This window comes from Dendrobium catenatum, unplaced genomic scaffold (genome assembly GCF_001605985.2).
Source record: "Dendrobium catenatum unplaced genomic scaffold, ASM160598v2 fragScaff_scaffold_974, whole genome shotgun sequence".
NCBI classification, from domain to species: Eukaryota; Viridiplantae; Streptophyta; class Magnoliopsida; order Asparagales; family Orchidaceae; genus Dendrobium; species Dendrobium catenatum.
In genome coordinates, this window is record NW_021319436.1 from 1,929,173 (window position 1) to 1,953,497 (window position 24,325).

General features: G+C 36.8%; 2 protein-coding genes across 5 annotated transcripts in view; one reads left to right on the forward strand and one right to left on the reverse strand.

Annotated features, from left to right (window-relative positions):
- The window catches only part of LOC110101872 (C-terminal binding protein AN), a 29,465-nt gene extending 24,484 nt beyond the window's left edge, over nt 1-4,981 (forward strand). For both annotated transcript variants that reach the window (XM_020829950.2, XM_020829951.2), the window contains 2 exons: nt 3,419-3,535; nt 4,516-4,981. In XM_020829950.2, coding sequence (XP_020685609.1) covers nt 3,419-3,535; nt 4,516-4,590 — 192 coding nt within the window. In that variant the 3' untranslated portion in view covers nt 4,591-4,981. The remainder of the gene's footprint in view (nt 1-3,418; nt 3,536-4,515) is intronic.
- Nucleotides 4,982-7,078: 2,097 nt separating this feature from the next.
- LOC110101882 (1-aminocyclopropane-1-carboxylate synthase) lies at nt 7,079-20,591 on the reverse strand. 3 transcript variants are annotated; one of them, XM_028697575.1, is made up of 6 exons: nt 20,412-20,591; nt 16,749-16,925; nt 9,925-10,073; nt 9,313-9,444; nt 8,892-9,052; nt 7,080-8,545 (listed from the first exon to the last, which is right to left on the reverse strand). In XM_028697575.1, the coding sequence occupies exons 3-6, from the start codon at nt 9,943-9,945 to the stop codon at nt 7,552-7,554; spliced, it is 1,308 nt and encodes a 435-aa protein (XP_028553408.1). In that variant the 5' UTR covers nt 9,946-10,073; nt 16,749-16,925; nt 20,412-20,591; the 3' UTR covers nt 7,080-7,551. The 3 variants fall into 3 exon arrangements, with proteins under 3 accessions (XP_020685637.1, XP_028553408.1, XP_028553409.1); XM_028697576.1 differs by lacking the exon at nt 9,925-10,073; XM_020829978.2 differs by lacking the exons at nt 16,749-16,925; nt 20,412-20,591 and having other exon boundaries at nt 7,079-8,545; nt 9,925-10,104.
- Between the last annotated feature and the right edge of the window lie 3,734 nt (nt 20,592-24,325).

A 24,325-nucleotide genomic window follows, 5' to 3' on the forward strand; every position in this document is an offset into this window, starting at 1 on the left:
CAAATATAATTAAGGTTAAATTAGAAAAAAATTCAAATTTAAAATTGATTCAAAATTGAATTGATTATCTTCCCTAACTTACCATGATTAATTTTAGGAAAGTAATGAAGGCTATGAAAATTTAGATCCAAGGGAAGGGGGTGGTGTGGCCGGCAATTTGGAGGTTTGTACTAGGGTTAGGTGGCGGTGGGTTTTGGGATTGGGCTAGCCGGCGGTTGGGGTGGGGGTGTGGGGAGGAGAAACGACAACTTGTGGTGGAGAGGTGATGGGGTGAGAAAATCAGCGCCTTGGTGGAGGGCTTGATGAGGTGGCAGTTTAGGGAAATAAGGAAAAACAAAACAAAGAGAAGAAGAAAAAAAAAGATAGAACCGTGAGCCTTAGACTCTTCCGAAGACTAATGGGTGATGCATTGCTCTTCATCAAGGACTTCAAGCCACGAGCTCAGACCCATCCTGCGGCTGGTGGAAATTACAATTCCCTCCATAGGGATTCTCACTAACGTCCTCCCAAAGAACAAATGTGCAGAACAATTTTTTTTATTAAAACTCCATCATACTAATACAAGATCAAAGACCTCTCTATATATAGGCCTAAAAATAATATAAATTAAAAAAGACAACTTTGACCATTGGGCTTACATAAGACAAGAATTTTAAATAAGGGTAAAAATGAGAAATGTAAAATTAAATCAAAATACATTAATAAACAAAGGTAAAAAGGAGTGATCTCGGCCATTGATCTTCGTCTCTTCCATTGAGTAACGTCCACCGTCGGATGTTCGCATCACATAGACTGATAGATAGACACACACACACACAAAGAAGAGAGGGGAAGCATTCCTAAAAAAAATAAAGAGATATGTTTTAGAAAAAAGAGGTAAAAAATGTCTCTTGCCTTGATTTGCGTGCCAACACCTCACCGGTCGCAGGTATGACTCCCTAAACTTAAAACCTCGCATTTGACGTTCGTGTCGAGCCGGAAAATCGCCCATATATGTTTTTCTCTACCGTGGTGGGAAGGGAACCCGATGCGACACCTACAACGAGGCAGGTAGGCCCTATACACGCTCTTGTAGCATGGTGGGGACAATCTTAAGTACCCGTACGCGGTTCTGTACCTGCGGGGAAACAATTGTTTTTCACTTTTTCTTCTAAAATTGGTGCAGAAGACTTATACACGCCTTTCTCTGGCGTGGTGGGATTGAAGATTTCACAGCCGCGGTGTCCAAGGACACCTACCGCTTTTCTATAGCGTGGCGGGAGGCCCATTTTCCTGTAGTTTTTCCTAAAAGGGGAGACGCCGGGAGGCTGCTGAAATTTCGGGTGAACGTAAGACTATACTTGGACTTGATTGAACTCAAAGGACAACATAATTTGGACTCGAACTTGTGAACCCAATCTATGAGATTATCATCATGATCTCATCCATAAAGCAAGGAGGATTGCCCATAACATAATACTACAATTCACTATAAATCTAAGATGAATTGTTATCAATGCATCTAAATTGAATGCAACAAAGATTCAGCCCTTCTTAATAGATTTGTTGAAAAAGATCGAGTTATGATTGTCTTTCTTGATTAAATATTGAGTTTGATACTGTAAGGTTGCATATTCTCAATAAGGATGAATTATCTCCACTAAATGAAACTATTGCTATCATTCAAATAAGGGAGAGCGGAGTTAGGATTACTGATAAACCTTATGGAAGGTTTGGCCTTAGTGACGAAGGCTACCGACATTAAACACTTATTCAATCTTGCACTTTTATTCAAAACTTTCTTATCTTAGGAAACACAAGCGGTCAAACTCAACAAAGATGGTCAAGAGATTCTCTATGGTGCATATATGGCAAAAGGCTCAGCATACAATTGAAAGATAATGGATGATTTATGGAAAATAGGACTACGCAAGGACAAGCAAAAAATTAGAGATTTGTATGTAACACAAGTGGAAGTAGGTAATCGTTCTATGTCTATAGGCACTGCCCATTTATTAGCAGCTCTAAGTACATGAGAAAAATAAATACTTATCCATACAATATGTGTCGTTATATAAATCCAACGAATTTACCCATAAGATTACTATCAAAGTAGCAATTACCATTAAGTCAAATCAAATTTCAAAAGTGAACTAAACCCGAAAAGTCAACATGACAAGATTTCAGAAGGCATCATATTTTTTGTCATTTTTTAGGCATGCCCTACATAAATAAGCAAGTGAAAAATAAAAATAAAAAAATGTTAAAATAAATTTTAGGTTACTAATTTGCTCGTTGCAACACATAAAATTCACACTATTTTGTGCATACTTCCAAATTTCCAACATTGACTCTTGAGACTCATTAAATCTTATGTAATTTTTCACTCTACTATAGGGTAATGAGCCTACTAGCAATTGTTGGGCATTGAAGACGAATGTATAGTTATGCTTATAAATAATCATGTTTATACTTAAACATTGCATTATATATATATATATATATGCTGTGAATTTTGATTTTGGAACTACTGAACCTCTTTAAAAATTGGGTTATGATATAATTGAGTTATATGAAACACTTCTTATGTAAGGAGACACTGAAATTTCATGGGAAACTAACTTTTATAAATTCAAATTTTGTACTTCTAAAATAATTTTTGCACAAAAAAAATAAATATCATTAATGAGGTTGATATCAAGTCAAACTCATTTAGGTTGATATCAAGTCAAATTCGAATGAGTTTGAATCGACCTGAATAAAAAAAAAAATTCAATTCCATGTATGTTGACTCGATGTATAATCCTTTTCGAATCAAGCCAACTCAACTTATTGATTTCAAGTCAAATCAAAATTAAATTTTATATAGTCATGTATTAATTAAAGAACCTATCATATTTTAAATATATGGAGGGTTTGAACAAAATAATTTTTTTCCTCCTATGTCCTTTGTGTCTCTTTAAAATCATAAATTCAATCTTTTTATGTAACTTTCTGACTGAGCTCTCTCTTTCTCTTTTTCGCATGAGTCAAATTTAGGTGTTTACAAAAATATTAACAATATTTTTCATCTTTCAAGTTTTCCAATTTTATTTTAAGATGATTATTTTTTTGCATTTGCAATTAGCATAAATTTCGATCAGTTGATCCAAGGTTCAAATGTAAAGATATGTGTTATAATTTATCATTTTGGATCACTTTTTTGTTTTGATCAGCAATATATGTTTCCTTGGAGTAAGATTAACTTAAGTTGAAGCTGCAAACCTAAATCAGCATCTTTGTGTGTAGCCATAAAATGGCAAATTTTGTTGGAAAAGCCTTGTATGGTAAAAATCTGCTTTGGGTTGATTGTGCGGCATGATTCGATACTTTATGATAACAATATCTGTTGAATTTGATTATTCCTATATGCATGACTCTCTTCACTGTTTGGTGACAGATAAATCGAAGAATGGAATTTGTGTTTGCAAGTTACAACTTTGATGTGTGGGAGAGTTGGATGTTGGAAGGCTCTTTGCTCGAAGATTGTAGGCTTGTCAATTGTAGAAACCCGTTGGTGAGTACATTCCTTCTTGATCATGGCTTCATTTGGGATGACTTTCTTTCTGCTTCTTGAAGCATCTTTTTGGTACAAAATTAAAAATTTTTTTACTAGAAAGCTGCTTTAAGAAGCAGAAAGAAAGTCGTCCCAAACGAAGCCTAATTCTCTATTGAGAGTGTGGTTTACTGTATGGTTACTGAGGGCGCCATGCACTTCAATGCAAACTACATTTTGTCTGTCTCTCTTGTTTTTTCTCCGTTAAGTAAAAAAAAAAAAAAATAATGAAGAACAAAGAATTGATTTTCTTGTGAGGTCTCACTCAATGTTACTTCCAATTGCAACGTCATTTTTGAATAGCTGAGATTTTGCATTTGTTTCCCATATTTCTTTTATATTTTTTTTATTTATGGAGACTTGGTTAGATTATCATCTTCTTTACATTGTTATAAAATTGTTTACTCGTCATTTTCCTCTACAATCATAGCATTAAAACAAAGTACCATTAGCTGTAGGGTTTTAATCTATGTACCCTGCAATTCTACTCTGGTCGCTTCCTATATTGATAATGTAGATCACAATTGGATTATCATTAAGTAGTTTACTTTATCATTGATGTGATTATGCATTTTGATATATATTTTAAAAAATTTCAAAGTAAAACATCAGCTTATTTTAAAAAATTGAACGTTAGTATTTATACTTGAGATATGCGGTAGAGTGCAAAATTATGTGTAGTTGTTAGTTTGTTCCTATTGTGACCTGCAGGTTTTGAGTTAAGCAACCTCTTTGCAAGCAATAGTTGGGATCCTCGTGTAAATTTTGTAGATGAATGTTTTTGCTGGACATTTTTATCCAACTTTGAATCTTATTTGTTGGGATCAGTTAGGATGGAATAACATGCTTGAATGATTTATGAATAAGAGTGCACAATTTCCCTACCAGTAGATTTTGTAAGAATGTTTGATCTAAAATCTAGTTTCATGAAATGATTGCAGGTTGTACTGGATGTTTGCATCGAAATAGTTGCTGTTGTAGATGAAGAAGATGGTGTTGCTCGATGGCTCGGCTAATTTTCCTTGTGGTAATTTTTGCTTTTTAAGCACAAAGGTTAACGTTGTTAGTTAGAATTGCCCAACCTTTTCTAGATGTGAGAGGCCCAAGTCCCTGTTTGGGAAATTGACTTAATTAGCCTGCTTTTATTCCGAAAGTGTTTGGCATGGATTTGTACAAGTGTTAGAAGATTTACTTTTAATTCGAAGTCTGGAACCAGTAAGTTAGTTTCTATTTGCTTTTTCTTCTTGTCGTATGTTTATTTATTATATTTTGGTATCCATTTGTGTTTTTGTTTTCCAGTTAAACTTCTCACCAAGTGCGTCTTTTCATTATTACTATAGATTTGTATGACCTGCAAACTTGTTTTGAACATTTGACCTGCTGGAAAAGTCAAACTGCTTATCTGCTTCATCTCTTTGCAACGCGATTATATAGACTAAGGCTTCGTTTGGGACGGCTTTTTTATTACTTCTCAAAGCAACTTTTTAGTATAAAAATTTTCCTTTTTGTACTAAATAGTTGCTTTAGGAAACAACAAAAAAGTTGTCCCAAACGAAGCCTAAGTGAATTAAGTTGTTGTCTTTTGATATATTATGTTCTCTTGTTTGTTCATCACAAAAATTTCATAGTTGAATTATTTTGTAGAATCTCTGATTACATGTGGTATAGAAGTGTAGATTATGCAACAAATTGCAAATAGCTTCTTTAAACTTAACTTTTGCTTCGTTTGAAATAATTTTTTTACTAATTTGATTTCCATATTGCAATCATAATTTTTATTTGAGTATTTTTTTTTCCTTGAAGAAAATTTTTTGCCAAAAAATGTTTTTAATAGCAGCTTTTAAAAAAGTTCTATTCTCTCATAATAATTTTATAACTATCATTATAAAAAGTTACAATCATCTCAAATGGACCCTTTGTCTCACATATGTAGCAGTGTTAGCATTGGAAATTTATAGTTTGTTGAAATGTTTACTTGTTGATCACGATCCTCTCTGCGGTCTGAATAGCATTTCTCTATTTTTAGGCTTCATTTGAGACGGCTTTTTTAATGCTTTCTAAAATGGAGTTTTAATACAAAAATAAAAAAAATTGTATTAAAACTTCGTTTTAAAAAGCAATAAAAAAGCCGTCCTAAACGAAGCCTTAATCACTGTATAGTTTTCCAGCAAATTTCAAGTTGATTTGACATTTCTGATAGAATAACTAATTATATTCATGATTGCCATTATTTAAGCTCGTTTATTTATTTTTTTTTAGAAATTTTCGAATTTGTTCAAGTTAGTTTTTTTTTATGTTATTCAGTTCTAATTGAGCTTCAATCTAGCATAATTGATTATATGCTTAATATAATGATTTAAGCCTATATGTTTATTACTAGACAAACAGATTTATCGGTTTTATTTAAAATTAACAAAATTCATTGGGTTAAATGTGTTAGCAGGTGTAGTTCTGAATATTTATAAAAAATGGATTTAATCTATATAAAAGTAACTATTTATTTGTTTTTTTTAAAATTTATACGTATATTTTAAATAACTAGCATGAGCCGCATTGTGGTACTCAGTAGTCTCAATAGATTAGCTCTTGAATATTAATACGCTCTTAGGTCTGTTTGATTTGAAATTAAAGGGGTCTAAGGTACTGCAAATATATGAGTTTTAAAAATATTAATGTTTGGTTAAAAAAAAAATGTAGAATGAAATTTTGAAGTATTTAAATGTTGTATTAGAGATTTAAAGTTTAATATTAACATTTTTTAAAATCATTAGTTTTCTCAATTTTTAAATGCATTAAAATTTTTATCATTGTTTTTGTAAGCCATCACCACAATTCACTCTCGATCATTGTTTGTTGCCCATATCATTGTTCAACTTTGATTACTGTTAAAAAAAAAGAAAAAAAAAAAAAACTTCAATTACTGTTGCCCATCACTGATCACTAACAATTGTTGGACATCATTATTGGGCGAATTATTGCGTCTACATCCAATATAGTGACGCCACATCACCCATATACACTGGGTCCCAGTGTATTTGGGTGATGTGGCGGCACCAGATTGATGTCAGAACGAATCTGGACACTGGACGCAATAATTTGCCCCATTATTGCCACCGTTTATTATCATTACAGCCCCTTGCCATAATCGCTCTCTATCATTGGTTGTTATTATCATTGGGATTTATGCTATATTCATTTTAATTCAACTCAAATAAAAAATAATTGTATTTGTTTTATAGCATTAAAAAAATTCAACATTTTAAATATATTGTATTTTATTTAAATTACATTTTTGTATCATCCAACCAAACATCTCCTTAATGTTCATTGAGAGAAATTTCATTACAAAGGAAAAATCAAAAGCACCAATAAGTACGTTTTAAGCCAACTTACACAAATAAAAGAACAAATCAATCAAAATTAAAACATTAATTTGTATTATTCTTATTTCATATGTAACTCAAATTACATAAAATAATCAAATTATAAAAAAACAAAATCACCTAATTTATTAGATCTCCTAAGCCCAGTCCCCATACAACCAATCAACCCTTACAACCTCAAGGTTATAAGTATAAACATGCAAATGTGCTACCCCATCAATACACATTTCCATGAAAAAACAAATGCAGACATTTTTAACCAACAAAATTTTATTTTTACATAAATGAGACTGAGCAAATCAATGAAAAGAAAAAATAAATTAATCTAGACTAGCATCGAAGCCCATCGATCAGGCAAATTATTAGGTCCGGTCACCGGCCTATTTTTAGGTCCGGACATCCAATAAAAACTTGCCACCTTGACTGAAGCTTTGATTGTGCGTTTTAACTGTGTTTTGATTGTATTTTGACTGTGCTTTAATTGTGCTTCACCTGCGCTTTTGACGCACTTGACTTAAAATTTTGCAGACGTGTACAAATTTTTAGCGGATGTTAAATAGGTCCGGTGACCGGACCTAATAATTTCCCTATCGATCAAGTAGTGGCTCGCACAAGGGGCGAGTGAGGCGACGGAAGGCGCGGAGTCATCGCCGCCAACTCCTCGAGCCTCCTCGGCAAGCTCAACTTCAGTCCAGTATCCTTCATAAACCTCATCTTCTTCTGCTGCTGCTTCTCTACCACACTCTCCCTATCCACAAACATCCTTATCCTCCTCAGCGCCACCTCCGTCGTCTCGTCGTCCATATTAGCGAAGCAAACCCTAAACCAACCCGGCTCCTGGCAATGGAACGACGACCCCGGCGACACGTTAAGCTTCACGTCGTGTACAATCGCTCTCCATAGCTTCAGCTCCCCTTCCGTGCTCCTCTCCTTCAGAAACGCCCCTAAATCCATCCAGCAAAACAAGCCCCCATTGCCCTCCAAGCACCGGATCCCTACCCGACCAAGCCCGCCGACGAACAAATCCCGTCGCTCCCTAAGCCTCCTCGCGTTCTCCTCCAAGTAATTGCTCACAAAATCGTCGTCGGCGAGCATCGCGGCGAGAAGGTGCTGCGTTTGCGTGGAAACGAGGTTGAAACTGGACATCTTGCGGGCGGTGGCGACCACGGCGTCGTTGTAGGAGTAGATGAGGCCGACGCGGAAGCCGGGAAGGCCGAGGGTTTTGGAGAGGCTGGAGACGATGTGGACGAGATTGGGGTCGGCGGCGGGATGGGAGAGGAGGATTTGGGAGATGCTGATGAAGGCGGGGGAGTCGAAAACGGTGCCGGCGAAGATTTCGTCGCAGATGAGGTGGAGGCGGTGGGTGTTGGTGAAGTGGAGGAGAGTTTCGAGGGTGGATCTGTCCATCGTCGTGCCGAGGGGATTGGAAGGGTTGGTGATGAGGACGCCTTTGACGGGTATGTTTGCGATGCGGGCGTCGTCGAGGGCGGATTGGAGGGCGGAGGGGGTGAGTTTGAAGTTGTTGGAGCTGTCGCAGGTGATCGGAAGGAGCCGTGCGCGGCTTCGCCAGCAGAAATCGCGGTCGAATCTGAAGCAAAGGTGGATTCTTTGTCAGCTTCTTTCTTATAGAATATCATATTTCTTCTATTTAGTTCTTCCATCATATAAAATTAATCATCACAAAAAAATAAAACAAAATTAGTTTTTTATAATCAATGTGTTAAATTTAAATGAATTTTATATCTTAATTCCTTTCAATTTCTACATTAGAGATATTTAGGATTAATTTGATAAAATCTAGGACTTTTTTACTACTTTTTAAAGAAGTTTTTTAATTTTAAAATAATGTGTACCAGAAAGAAGAAGGGGAAACGAGGAAGGTAAAGTGCAATCAAAAAGGACGGGAAGCTTTAAGAAGAAGTAAGAAAACTCACGCTGGATAATAAGGGACGGGAACGAGGAAGGCATCACCGGGATTTGCGAGGCAGAAAGCGAGCGTCTCTTGCGCACCGGTGGCTCCGCCGCTCATTACTATTCGGTCCGGGTCGAATTTGACCATCCCACCTCTCTCTTTCTCCATCAATTTAGCTACTCCCTGCATGATAACACACCAAATTTAGCTACTGCCTTCATGATTACCATAAACTTATTAGTTTGTCCCAATGCAGAAATCAAGCTCAAGATCTTCAAAATGCATTCCATTCAATCCAATACAGGTGCACTTGTAAAATAATGGCAGAAGATCCATTAGGTGTTGAACACCTTAATTATTATAATATACAAATAGAATTAGCTCTCTTTGTATAGATGTTGTTGCAAGTTCTTGGAACTATATACAAACGATAAGCTACTTACATGTCTGAAAGGTGGAAGGCCGTGATAGTCTTGAAAGTTGGCGACGGCTTTGAACTGTGCAACCCCCTCCGGCGTACAAATGGAGGCCTCCGGGTGCTTCCACATCCATTCCTCTGGCAAGTCATGGCTTAGCTGTTGAAAACAAGACCAAATAGCTCTAAGCATCTAAGAATTCTTTCTCTATTCAATGTACATATAAAATGCAGAGCAAAGCTTAAATTTTTTTTTTCTTTCTTCTGCCTTTTGATCTGTATCTGTATGATTCGACTCATTTCATTGACTCTAAGGGCATCTCCAACCGAACTCCAAACACATGAATGACGTTGCTCGCGAGTTCCAGCCAAATGGTAAAACTTCCGCTATTTGGTTGCGGGTGAACAATGCGACGTCAATATTGGCGTTGCACAGTTCATCTTTGTTTTTTTTTTTTTGTCTTTATCGAATTTTCCGAAGAAACGCATGAAAGAAGAGAAAGACCATTACCATCGCAAAAGGAGGTATAAAATGGAGTTCGATTGGAGATGAATTACGACATTTTTTAGTTTTATTATATTTTGGAGTAAAAAAATGAGATTTTCAGTTGGAGATACCCTAAAGAACACCACGGCTCACCTGATTCTCAGCCAAACCCATCTGGATGACCCCTTCCGGGTTCTCCGTCGGATGGTATGGATCTCCATCGTAAGCCTTCCACCCGTCGAAGTAGGATGACTTCTCGCCATGACCGCCATTGGTGGCGATCTCCGAAAGCAGCTGCTCGCCTGCAGGAAACCCCATTAACAGACGATTGGAAGACAGTATTCTTTAAGCTCTTCTGGGCGCTAAGACTTTGATTGGTGAAGAATAGAGAATTTTGTGTTTATTTATAAAATTCTATGGATCGATGTGGGGGAAGATAAGACTTCAGCGTTCAACGAGCGTAAAATAAATAGAGCTTTAATGAAATGAATTGGAGCACGTGGATGGACGGGATTTCATAGAGACGGTTTAACAGAGGAGAAGGGAAGCTACGATGAAGGGATTCGAGAAAAGAAAAGGGAAAAAGTTGAAGCTGGTGACCACTGAAGTGGAAAGTAGCGTAAGATGGTGAGGAGAGGGAAAGTCGGTGAGCCCCGCACCACTATGAAATATATTTTATGTATGACTGAAATAGGAATATAGTACTCTACTCCGCGTTGGCCGGGCAAGCGGACTTGCTGCCTTTGAATGGGCGGAGTGGTCACTGGTCAGAAAGGATTTATACTTTCATTTCAATTAGGAGGGTTAAGTGTGCAAATGAGTGGCTCGATTTAGTTAAAAAACGAGTTAAATTCTCAGTCAATTCTGATTTGAGTCATTTTAAATGAGCTAGTTCATTTAAAAAATATTAGTGTTATATCCTCAAAAAATTATCTTCATCAAGCACGAATATCGAGGCAAAACTGAACCGAAAACTTCAAAAAATTAAATCCGGGAGCTCCCGAACTCCGATTTTAGTGAGCTTATAGTCAAACTGAGCGTCTCGGAAATATGAACCCAACGACACCAAATTCGACTCGATCCGAGCCCAAATGAGCCGAAATCAAGCACCCGAAATGCTGTTGGAAAGCTCGTACCACAATTTAAGTTACCAAACGGTCTCCAATTTTAACGAGCTTATAGTCGAATCAAATGGCTCGACGAGACGAATCCAACGAGCCCAAGATCATCAAATTCCGACATCACCAAGGCCTTCAAATGTCTGACAAACGGTGCACGATAAGGGATTCAATATCAGCCGCCCATTCGACCACTCCCTATTTGACCTTGATCTCACACCTATTTACGAGCTATGCCACTCCAGAAAAATTATAAATAGACCCCTCATTTCTAATGATGGGGGACTCAAGCAAGAGAGAGAAGAAGCAAGAGAGAGAAGAAGAGAAGGAGGAGAATCAGCTCCTCCTCGACCACCGTCAGAGTTCTTTCCGCCGCCTGAATACGTCAGAATTCTGCCGGATATTCGGGAGACGCCAAAATTCTGCATAACTTTGTAACTGAATTTCAATTCAGGAGAAACTCTTTATAATCTGATCATCCTAACTTGTGGGACGAATCAGCCTTTGTACTTCAAACAAACACTAGTGGAATTACTTCAACTGGGCGTGACCCCGTGGTTTTTTCTCTCTTTCGGGTTTTCCACGTAAAAATCCTGGTGTTATTTCCTTTCATGTTTGTGTGCTGAATATTCGTACAACGCTAAGACGAAAGTATTTCAACTCTATCGCCGCGTATATTCTAGCCCGCAACAAGTATAAATAATTTTTAAAATATATTAACATTCAATATTTTAAATATGAAGCTACTAAAATTGTTTAAAAATTATATATCATTTTCTTGTATTGATGTGTTCTTTATTATTTTTCATCTATTTTTTTATTATAATTACCTTAGACATGGTTGATGTTGGAGACACGATAAAATAATGTATAAGGTTGCCCATAATAGTGAAAGGCTTCTTTTATATCTGATAATAAAATTTTGGCAAAGGGATAATGTTGCTTCAATCATGTCTAGGAGGTTGAAGTGAACGACCATTCGAAATTGGAGCAAAAGTTTCTGCCCAATTAGGAATCATGTTCCCATAGACGGCGTCAAACTATTGCGTCCTGGCACATTTGCGGCGGTAGAAAAATATAAAGTTTAACATCTTAGCTTTATATGAAGATCTAACACACAATCAATGAAAGTGAGAGTGCATTGTTCATATGAGATGCTAGAGTTTTTACATGAAATCCACTGAAAATGAGAAAAAATCACAAGAACTTGCTCGGTTTAAATGAATCCACTAATGTTTGCAGTTGATTACAAATGAGACATTCTCTTGGGGGGAAGGTCTTGGCTCGATGTAGCAATACATGGTGGGAGTTGGAAGAATCGGTATTGACATTTTCGTTTGGTCGACAGGATCAAAGTCGATGAGCGATGTAAGTTGGAAGGACCACAGTCCAGCGACGGTGGTCAGAAGGACTATAGTCAGGTGACGGTGGTCAGAAAGATCATAATCGGGTGACGATGGTCGGAATGATTATAGTCAGATAATGGTGGTTAGAAGGACCATAGTCGGCGGACGATGAAGGTCAGAAAGACTCTAGTCGGGTGACTTGATTAAAACGACCGTAATTGGGTGACGGTAGTCGGAAGGACCATATACGACGGGCGATGGAGGTCAGAAAGATCGTAGTTGGGTGACGATGATTGGAAGGACTGTAGTCGGGTGACAAAGATCGTAGTCAAGTGGCAATGGTCGGAAGACTTATAGTCAGGCGATAGTGGTCGGAAGACTTATAGTCGGGCGATAATGGTCAGAAGGACTGTAGTCACTAACGATGGTTAGAAGGATCATAGGCGGTGAGCAACGGAGGTTAGAAAGACTGTAATGTGATAGGGTTGGTGGCATCGGGAGGAAATCCGACGACAAATAGTGGTGAGGCATAAGACCAGAGACAATTTGTGGCCGAGCAAAAATTCAATGAAAGTTCGATGATAGTCAGTGGCCGGTCGGTGGTCGAGTGATAGCAAAAATCCAACTCTTTGATTTCTCTTCATTTTCTCTCATCATTAATTGGTCCCCCTTCAGTGAAGAAAAAGGAAGAAGATCAAGTGACGTGACCAGTAAATAGGAAGAAAATCAATGACGTGTTGGGAGTTTCAAGTGGACGACCGATATAGACTCTTTTGATCATGGACCGTTTTGTGTATTTAATTGTCTTAATGATGCGAAATTCAACAATCTTAGGCTCATTAGATTCATCTCTTCAATCCATTCGATTCAATAATAAGCATGTCACATTTTGATATCATTTGATCATCTAATTTATATTTTGAACCTTTTAAATGTGCTTTGAGCCCTTGATTTGGACACATTTGGACTCGGATTGGGTCAAAATTTGGTGTCGTTGGATTCATTTTTTTTAACGTTTAGTTTGATTATAAATTTGTTGAAATCAAAGTTCAAATGGTCCCGAATTTATTTTCAAAAGTTTTAAAATTCAAATTTACCTCGAGATTCATGTCAGAGCATAAAAATTATTTGATGATATATTAATACTCATCAGAGTCATAGTGAACTCCTCAAAATAATCGGCCATGAAGTTACTTGGATATGCTCATTTGGAGCTACTTCAAGAACTCAGCCAACACATTCAAAGTAAGCCAATAACTTAATGTGGGCCTTCTTCTTATTTGAAAAGACTTCATTTGTATCTCTACACTATGACAAACATTTGTTATGCGAAATTATATAATTCATGTATTTAACTTTAATATAAATATTCTATCGTGCATTATCTCTACCCCTATTAATAAATAGGAGTTAAAAGGCAAGCCTAAGAAGATAGCGAATTGTCACGCTGTAACTTATTTTCAAGCATTAAAGAAATTAGAAATCTCCGCCCTCTCGATCTCTAATTCTCTATTTTTCGTAGCTAATCCTATGAGAAATGCAAGAATGTCTCCCACGCACAAAATTCAAATCCAATTGAATATCTTTTTATATATAATAATTTGATCACATGGTTTCAAATTAAAAAAAAAAAAATTACTTGCTATTTTGAAACGTTTATCTTATTATTTGAGAATATGGTTCCAAGTTATATATTAAAAAAAAAATGCAAAGCTTGAAAGGTTTCTTGCTATTTTGAACGTTTAAAATAATAAAAAGATGAAGCTCATTGGGAGTCAAACTAGCTAAAAAGCAACAAGATTGAATGATAAGTAACGGGTTAGGGGTGTAAGTAAGCCGAGCCAGTTTAAACTTGACTCGATAACGAGCTCACGAGCAGAGCTTTATTGAGCCACGAGCTCATTCGTTAAATGAGCTCGAGTTCAAGCTCAATTAGTTTTGACTCGCGAGCTCGTGAGCAAAATCAAATGATTATTTGAATATTTTTAAATACTTATAATTTAATTAAATATAAATGAATTTCAAATGATTGAACCATTAGAAAAAGGCGGGAGGCCCATCAAGGAAGCTATAGCATAATAAATGTTAAGGTTCATGGTTCGGTGTTTATACCTTCAAGAAGTTGTAGCATAATAAATGCTAGCTACAAGCCTACAATTTTTTGTTCAAAAAAAAAAAAAAAGCATCTATTTAAGTCGAAAAAGACAAAAAGCTGCAAACTAAGAATAATTAGCGCATCTTCCATGGACCACCGACCACTTCTTCCCACTTTGTAATGTCAACAATAACGTCATCGTCTTCTTCTTCCCCTTCCCATTGCCAACGTTTCAGACAAATGAGCCTTAAATCGAGTATCAAGCTGAGCTAGAGCTTTGATTTTATATAGCGAGTCGAGTATGAGTTCATTAAACGAGCTCAACTCGAAAATGCCACTATTCTACTCGACTCGGCTCGTTTACACCCTTGAACAGGGTTGAGTACTCTCCCGTGCTGAGGGGTTTATAATTTTTCTAAACGAAGGTCATCAAACATTTGCTTTCTATATCCTTGAAAAATAATAAACATTTGAGAGGAAACCAAAGGGAGAAGAGAAAGGCTAAGGGAGGGGCTAATTTTTTTGGTAGATATATTTTGGTCAAAATGATTTTACAATTATTAAAATTATTTTGAAATAAATATAAGTCTTTGTTATTCATCCTTACAAAATTTTATCAAATTATTCTAACACTTTTTCCTCTAAAGGTGGTGTTCGCCCTTCTCTGTTCGAGATATAATTAGGGGTGTCAAAACAAGTTTTCAGGTCTAGTTCATATCACCTGAAATTGACTTGCTCTTAATATGCCAAACCTGAACCCGACCCGACCAGCTAACTCAGTTAGGTTTAACAGGGGAACTGAGAGTGGGCAGACGAGCGCGATAGTGACCGGGAGCAGCAAGCAGGAGAGAGTGAGTACGCAGGTACGAAGCGTGATAAGTGTGAAGTGGGACAAACGGTCAAGATGTGAGTGACATACATGTCAAATAAGTTGCATTTGGGTTCACGAGTTAACCTAAACCCGACCATATTTTCAATCAAGTCAAAAAACTTAAACTCGAATCCGACCCTTTTGTTAAAGAAGTCAATCCGAACCCAAAATTTTTAAGTAGGGTTTCCAGGTCATGTCATATATTGACACCATTAGATAAAATTCTCAGCATATATTTAGAACAAAACTATTACATTTGGTATAAATTATTTCTCTACTCATTTTAAATCTTGATTAGAGCACTAAAGGCAAAATAAATAAAGAGTGCGCGTAACAAAAGCCAATCCCTTCACGATAAGAAAAGTAAAAAAGATTTCAACAATAAATTCTGTCAAAAATTGCCGCCAGAAAAAGGAGAGTAGTGCTAGCACGCAAGCCATTAATCTGGTTTTAAGTTTTAACTGAAAGGATTTCTGGCAATCGGGCCGTCGGAAAAGCTTATGGAAAGCAAAAACGCCTAAATCAAACTGAACCCCTATTTCTCATTTTCCCTTATTCGAATGGTCACCGGTCAGAATATTCGAGTCATAAAAGGCCTTTTGGTCTTACTAGAGCTGTCTTTGTTGACCTATTATGCTCCATAATATTGTGCTTACTGAGCTCCTGCAATTAGTCAAATTAATACCTATTTTGTTGTTTTTTAGGTGATACAAAACCTCAATGACTTATCAAATATAGTATAATTGGAGAAGGATCACGCCTCTTTGTTTTACGGTTTTTGTGGGGTTTATGTTGACTGTTGAGACATGATAAATGAATGGATTTTGGTTGTGGATGAGTGAGTCATTAAGTATTGGAAAAATAACATGATAGCTTCCTGTAAAGGTCAAAGATGGCTTGGATTTCCAATTAATGTGTGATGCATAATTGCTTTTTTGGACTCTTAAATATGTAGCTCATCTTGATCTATTAGTTGGAAGATTTCACTATAAATCAAGAGGTCTTGAGTTCGAAGCTTGCATATGTGATGTGTATATAAGTTTGCCTTAAGGGCTCAAATGTCAAAAATATATATATATATATATATATATATATGATTTGACTTATAGATTTGGTTAATATAAGATGGAAGAATAGTTGATAACTTGAATGAATATTTAGCGCGCACATTATAATTAGACTATTTATGGAGAAAAAAATGAGAAAAATCATTTTGTTGAAAGTAAATAAAAAGCAATTAAAGGCATAATCAAGCAATATTGATGCCTCCTGAAATAGCCATTTCTGTCAAGAAAGTCCCAAGTTTTCTCTTACATAATTCTAGAGGTAATGGATAATTCAGAATTATAAAAGGGGTAAGCAATTATATCTTAGAGAACATATACGAATAAGCTACTGATGCTAAAATAGTCGAAGAGAAAGAAAAATATATTCAGCTAAAATGTTTGAACTAATTTAATACTAATGCTTGCCCCAAAATCTTAGCTCAGTCAATCATTAGTTGCATGCTATCTCAAAATATGATGAAAACAGAGGCAATGGCGTACCTTAAATAATAAATCTCCACAAAGGTCTCGAACAGATGAGAAATTCTGTGTCTCAAGCCTGCAAATCAACAAAAGAGGCAAGTAGTCCTTTATTTGAAGCCATCTTCTTGCTATATAGTACCAACATTGGCTTTCTCTGCATTGACAGGTTCCGATGATTGGCGCAACTACCACCCACTACAACAATACAACAGATTTTCAATGAAAATAATTTGTCGTGAAGTACGAAATATCCATCACAGATTATGTTTTGCAATAGAAATTCATTCAGAATATTTTTTGCTAAAGAAAAAATCTGTCACAAAATTGTAATGAATGTTCCTTAGCAATATGTTGGGCCCAATTACAGATCCTCACAAATTTACGGCATATTTGTAACATAATGAGCTGATAAATTCTTCACTTTAATATGTTGCAAATACATCACAAGTTAGTCACAATTTCTATAAAGATGATTAATTCTGTCACAAATTTCTCTCAACCATGTCTTATGCAATTCCACCACAAATCTATTGCAAGCCACCCAAATAATAAATAATAAAATAACTGCATTTTAACATCTCGCACACAAGTAATTAAACATATCAGTGATGGCATTTACACATCAATTACAGTAGCATCAACTATAGTATAAAAAATACATCTCCACCCGATATACCCACCCATGAGCATTCTCCCCTTCGAGCACCTGCATCTTCAAATTCCTCACATTCGCTTCTCCACCACAACTTCCTCTCCCACATATAGTTCCCCCTATGTATCGAGGGTGGCAATCCCACCTTTCTTCTATCCGCCTCCCATGAACCGATCCCAATGGCTTACCTCGTCCACCTCCCTCTCCGGCAGTCCACTCCCCTTGCCCAAACGACATCCCATACTGGTCAGTCACCCTATCACCCCCCTCCATAAATCCCATCTTAGAACTCTCTCCCTGCTATCCCTTCATTCGGAAACCCTGATCTGCCCCTTCTCGATGCCACGGGGGGTGGTTCTTTATGGAAGAAACTCACCTCGTTGAACTCCTCTCATCCAATCTCCTAAGGGAACCCCGGACAAATCGTGTTGAGGGTTAGCAATCGAAGCCGTTGGTGAGATTTTGGATTGCATCTCCATGAGCTTCTTTTTTATCTCTTCTATCCCTCCCAATGAGCTCTCCATCCGATTTTCTAGAGTTAAAACCTTTCCTCTATCCCATATTTGATTTGCTCCACTTCCCCATCAACCTTCTTTGTTGTTATTCACGGATCTGAGTTCCAAACAACAAAAATCAGCAACTACGATCTTCAAACAGTAAAAATAGACAACGTGGAGGAAGTACGCAGCAGAAATCAACGAAGAAAATTGATATTTTGGTTCAGAGCACAACTCTATGTACACTCACTCACATGTCATGACTATTCTTTTCATCCGGATTCAACGCAGAATAATTTCCCCGGCAATAGGGGGATTCGTCCCTAAATTAAATCACACGTGTAGCCAGTGTTTATTGAAAGAAGAAATGTAGAAGAGTCGATTGTTTTACTTATGGGATTTTTGTGTTGGATTTAGAGTGACATTAATTTTAGCACAAATCCTCGTAAATTCGTCCCGTGGCAATAACTAGGACGATTAATTTATGATGGGGAATTCCACTCAAAATCTAAACTATAGTTTTTTATTTTTATGTTTATAATTTTATTTAAATATCAAAATTCATAATAAAATTACATCCATTGATTTAATCAAATTCTTAATATTTGATCAAGGCATGTCCAAATAAATAAATTCAATATTTTTTTAAAAAATTGACATAAGTTTAGTTTAATAAATAAATATATTTTATATGTTATACTTGCAATTCTTAATTTGCAAAATAATTATGATTAAAATATTTGATTTTAAAACGTGGCTAGAAAATATATTAATCAAGTATATATCTTATTGCAAGAAACTTCATGAATGATTTCAGGATTATTTATACTTTAACTTCAACAAATTTATAGTATAATTGAATGTGGTTATGAGCAAATCCAATGACATTAAAAGTGTTTCGATACAACTCCTAATAGGCCCAAATAAGTAAATTAAAATGTTATGATATTAATTAAATGATCAAATGATATTTGATTCATGCTTGCATATAATCAAAATATGCATCTCGATGAAAGAAATCTAAAGAGACCAAAATTATTCAATCCTGAGATCATTAAGACACTTATATATTGGAAGGATGGCTTATGATAAGAAATCGATATGGGTTTGTAGGTCTTCGAAATGATGCTGCTAATAGGGATCAGAATCTAAATGAAATGGTCACACTATCCCGTAGGACAAAATTGTAGTAGGCTTTTACGCTCTACACAAGCACGTCAATGGGAAAGAAGATGTAATTATATATATGATTATCCATGAAGAATAGCAAATCGATAGTTACGAGATTTCTCTCATTCGATACATAAGCTCGAATGGAGTTTATTTGATGTGGGTGTCGGATCCCCACGGGCACAAGCCCCCCGTGGTTAATTACATCCTAGGCCTTGACCTAGGAAAACTATTGATTAAGAATGCTATTTTATTCACTTTTAGGTTTGGAGCATAAAGGTAATTCTAGGCTCTTCTAATTTAAGTGAAGATGGGCTCAATCGGACTATTTAGCATACAAGGATCATATAGTCACTTGGTCGGTCGAAAAAAAGAAAAATCATGAGAAGAATCACCACATACAAAGCATGCGTGAGAGAAAGATGAAAATGACACCATCAATGTGACATGAATGTGTGAAATTTATAGCATCCGAAAAATGGAGAACCTGCCCAACGATCAGACATACAACAATATACCTATACCACCAGTCTTTAATCCTAAATATATAAAAGATGTACCGTAAACTCAATACTAACACTCATGGTCTAACTAATGTAAGACACCACAAGGGGATTACAACCTAAACCCCACTAAAGATCTCGTCAACCCCAACATGGATTTACCATCAACTCCACCTAGTATCTCAAATCCAGTCTTATGCAAATGCAAGAGTGGTGAGAGACACAAAAGGAAAATGGTAATCAAGTTTGATCATGCATGGTACTATACTATGCAAAGTTAACTATCAATCTATGTTATAAAATAAATTCTACATACTTTGACTCAGGCTATTCATGTATAAATGGGACTAATCAGAACTAGCCCATACTCACCGTGAAGTAAACACATTAACTACCCTATAGTCACGGTGAAGTGAACATGATTTGAGACATTAATTATATTTTAAAAAAATGACATTGCTAGGTAATGATTTCTGTTACGCAATGCAACAAAAATGCCTAACCCACAAGTTCAAATCCATGGCTATAGACCAAGATATACATTTGACAGTAAAACGTCCGCAAGGTTTAGTTACCAATACCGGTTTACATGAAGGCCATATGACAAATTAATCAATGCATACACAATGTCAATGTATATATTCAACTGAAGTCTTCCTAGCAACTAAAATCAAACTTGAGATAGCGTATATATATGGATATCATCGCTTGTGTAATCATGCAAGTTTGCCTATATGTAAGATCAGAACCCTCATAAGCAAATTAATTTGAAATCCATCACGATCCACATAATGATTAACTCCAAAACACTATTCATTTGAAAGATTAATATTAGGATTTACATGAAACTAGCATATACCTTGACGGAGGTCCGGCTGGACGGCTATTTGGCTCCGACTGCAGGTGGTCGGAAGTCGGCGAAGGCTGAGTCGGTCGGCTGCAAGATGGCAAGCGGCTGGAAGGCCGACTGGATGCCGTCGAGCGGGTCGAAGGTCCAAGAATGCTCAAATAGGGCTAGGGGCTGGCGGCAGTCGGATGCTGCTCGAGCTCGAGTGTTCGGGCGTAATAGAGGCCGAGGTCGGCTAGCCTTCAAATGAGAGAGACGAATGGAAGGGAGCTTCCGCCTGGGTGATTCGCACGAGCCGACGAGGAGGGGAGCTGGGGAGTGGCCTCGGCTTCGTGCTGCTTGCGATCAAGAGAGGCAAACTGAGGAGGGATGATCGGCATCGGCTAGGGAAGATCGGCGGTCTTCAGCTCGTACGAGAGAGGAGGAGGCGGAGGAGCTTAAAAGCGATGGCTCAGAATTTGAATTTAGGTGCCGTCGATTTCCTGATTTGGGGAGGAAGTTCAAACTGATAGAAAGTGAACTAGGTTTAAATTTGAGCCATTGAATTTGAACTCATTTGGGTCAGATTTAAGTTAAAATCAGACTCAATTTAACTCAAATCAAATCTATTTAGGTTTGACGCGGTTAGACAGCATTAATTTAATATAATTAAACTCAAATTGATATCGATTTGACTCAAATTGGACTCTACGAGGGTCAATCAACTCGATCGAACACGCTCGAGAGCATTCGCACAAATAACGATGCCAACAAGGTCATCTCAAGGAGTGTTTTCGGATTTTGGATACATTTATCAAAATGTCAATTTTGAAAACTATGAGGAAAATCTCATCCTACACATCAAAGATACAATGATTTACAATTGGAGAGGGCTTAGAGATTTAAAGCATTATATGGTCGTGCTCGAGCATCAACAATGACCACAACAACAACTGCTGCCAACCAACCAGTATCGATTCACCATCACTTCTCGATCACCATCATGTGACCATCACTACCCAGTTATATTCACCCAACTGCGAACCATAGTCTTCAAATTGTCATTGCGCGTTTGTCGACGTTCAACCTTTAATTATCCAATTATTGTCATCTGATCTCCAATCACACATACATTATTGTTTGACCATAAATATCCAACTATCATAATCTAACTATTATCATCACCTTTCACCAAATCTCCAACTTTTTCATCTACAACCACAAGAGGTTAATTTAGTGTTATTTTATAAATTTTGTAATTATAGCTTCTCCAATTGAGAGGAAGAGTAGATATTGATAACCTATATTAAAATAGTGAATTATTTCATCTGGGTTTAGCCATATGTTTTTTTTTTTCTTTTTCTAGATTTTTAAATATGTGTTCTCTTTTATCCATTTTTGTGGGCTAGATTTTTTGTCAAAATCAATGTTGATATATTATAAAAAAATTATCTTAATCAGAAACAAATCTAAAGGCAACATTGAGTTGAAAGTTTCTGAAATCAAATTTGAGATCATCCAAAATCCAATTTCAGCAAACTTATAGTCGAACTGAACATCTCGAAAAGCCGAACCCAACAACACCAAGTTCAACTTGATTTGAGCTCGAATGGATCCAAATCGAAGACTCAAAGCGCTTTTAGAAGGTTCAAACCATAATTTGGATTACCAAATGAATTCTAAATGTGGCATGCTTATAGTCGAATAGAGCGGCTCGGTGAGATGAATCCAACGAGCTCAATATCACCAAATTTTGATATCATTAAGACATCCAAATGGCCAATAAACAGTCCATGATCAAGGGGATCAATATTAGTTGTCAATTCAAATCACTCCCATTTTGGCCTTGATCCTCCTCATATTTATAATCCATGTTACTATCAAAAAATTATAATAGCCCCCATTCTTCACATGAAAAAAAGATGAAGAGAAGGGAAGAAGTTGGAAGCTGATTTACCATCGACCACCGCCGAACTTCCGTCTGTTCATTAACCACCGTCAGAGTTTTTCCCTATCAACGCCAGATTTCTTCCTAGCTTCCGCCCGTTCGTCGACCACCATCGAAGTTCTTCCCGACCACTTCCCAACTTCTGCCCGTTCGTCGACCACCGTCGGAGTTTTTACCGACTTTCTTCAGTTTCTCGACCACCGCGAGAGTTCTTCCTGGCCACCGCCGAATTTTTTTCGTTTCATCGATCACCGTCTGGATTCCTTCCAACAACCATCTCCATCGATTACAGTCCTCCTGAGCTCCATCTCCCTCCGACTAATATCCTCACGACCTTAGTTGCCGGCTGATTACAGTCCTCTCGACCTCCATTGCCCGCCAATTATTGTCCTTCTTACCTTCATCGTCAGCCGACTACGGTCCTTTCGACCACTGTCACCCGCCGACTATAGTCCCCTCGACCTCCGTCCCTAGCTGATCACAGTCCTTTCAACCGCCATTGCCAACCTTGGTCCTTCTAACCTCTGTCTCCTGTCGACTACGGTCCTTCCGACCACTGTCGCCTGCCGACTACAGTTCTTTTGACCATGGTCGCTCACCGACTACATCACTCACAGACTATGGTCATGCCGCCCAAACAAACATACCAACACTAATTCTTAGAACTCCCACCATATAAAGCACTTTGCAATAGATGAATGTCCGTATATATTTGTAATTTTCTAATAATGATTGATACATCTCAAAATCCCTAGATATTTGTTATCACGCCTAAATGCGCCTCTTAACTATAATATCATCATTAAATATATCTATATGTTCCCTAAGATTATATTGAGTACTTAGTGAGACGTGACATGTCTGTTGGGGGAATTTTTATTAGGTCCGGACACCTGACATAGCTCTACATCCGGACGTAAATAAAATGTCGTCACGTGCTCTTACTCTTTACCGCACGGCCTGACGACCCGACCCGGACCGGAACCCGGTTTTGCTATGTATTAGCTGATTTGTACAGACTAGGGTATTGCTAGGTTTTGCTCGGTATTACTCGGTATTGCTCGGTAATGAGAAATATCATTATGTCAAGACCAATACCTAGCAATACTGAGCAATACATAGCAATACCCCAGTTTTGTTAGGTATTGCTTGGTATTGCTCGGTATTGGTCTTGACAGAGCGGTATTTCTCATTATTGCCAAGCAATACCTAGCAATACCAAGCAATACACGAACATAGCAAAACCGGGTTTCCGTTCTGGGTCGGGTTGACGGGCCGCGCGGTAAAGAGTAAGAGCACGTGGCGATATTTTATTGGCGTCCGAATGTAGAGCTACGTCAAGTGTCCGGACCTAATAAAATTTCCTGATGGGGACTGAAACTTTCTATAATCAAGGTTGGCCGTAAAATTCGCCCATTTAAAAAGTTACTTATTTTCAATCAATAAGATACCCTAGGGCTATACGACTTGTTACTACTAATTGGATCTAAAATAATTTTTTAATAAAAAATTGTTAATTTTTATAAAAAAAAAAAGAAGCAACAAGAAAGCCATTCCAAATGAAGCCTAAGTCGGTGATTGATTAATTACCATTTTTTAACAATATATCATAGGGATTCCACTTTCTCTCTCTCCCTCTCCTTTGCTTGTGAGCTACATCCTATCCAAAATGGGAAGTCATTACATACTAATTTTACTTTAGAATCTTATTAGTCTGCGATCAATCTTAATCAATAGCTATCTCCTAAGATCAAGAGGAATAACTAATATAGATTTGTGTCTTTAGAAAGTATTAAATAAAAAACATAAAATCCTTCATAAAGGTTAAAACTTTATCTATGCTTATCAATGATAGTTTAGTTGAAAAAAATGATTAAATTAGACTATCATAAATAAACTAAAAAAATAGAGTACTAATTTAGTAATGATTATGATTAAAAAGTTAAAAAAAAATTTAAAATAACAAATTAGGTATTTTGATAAAAAATTAAATTAAATG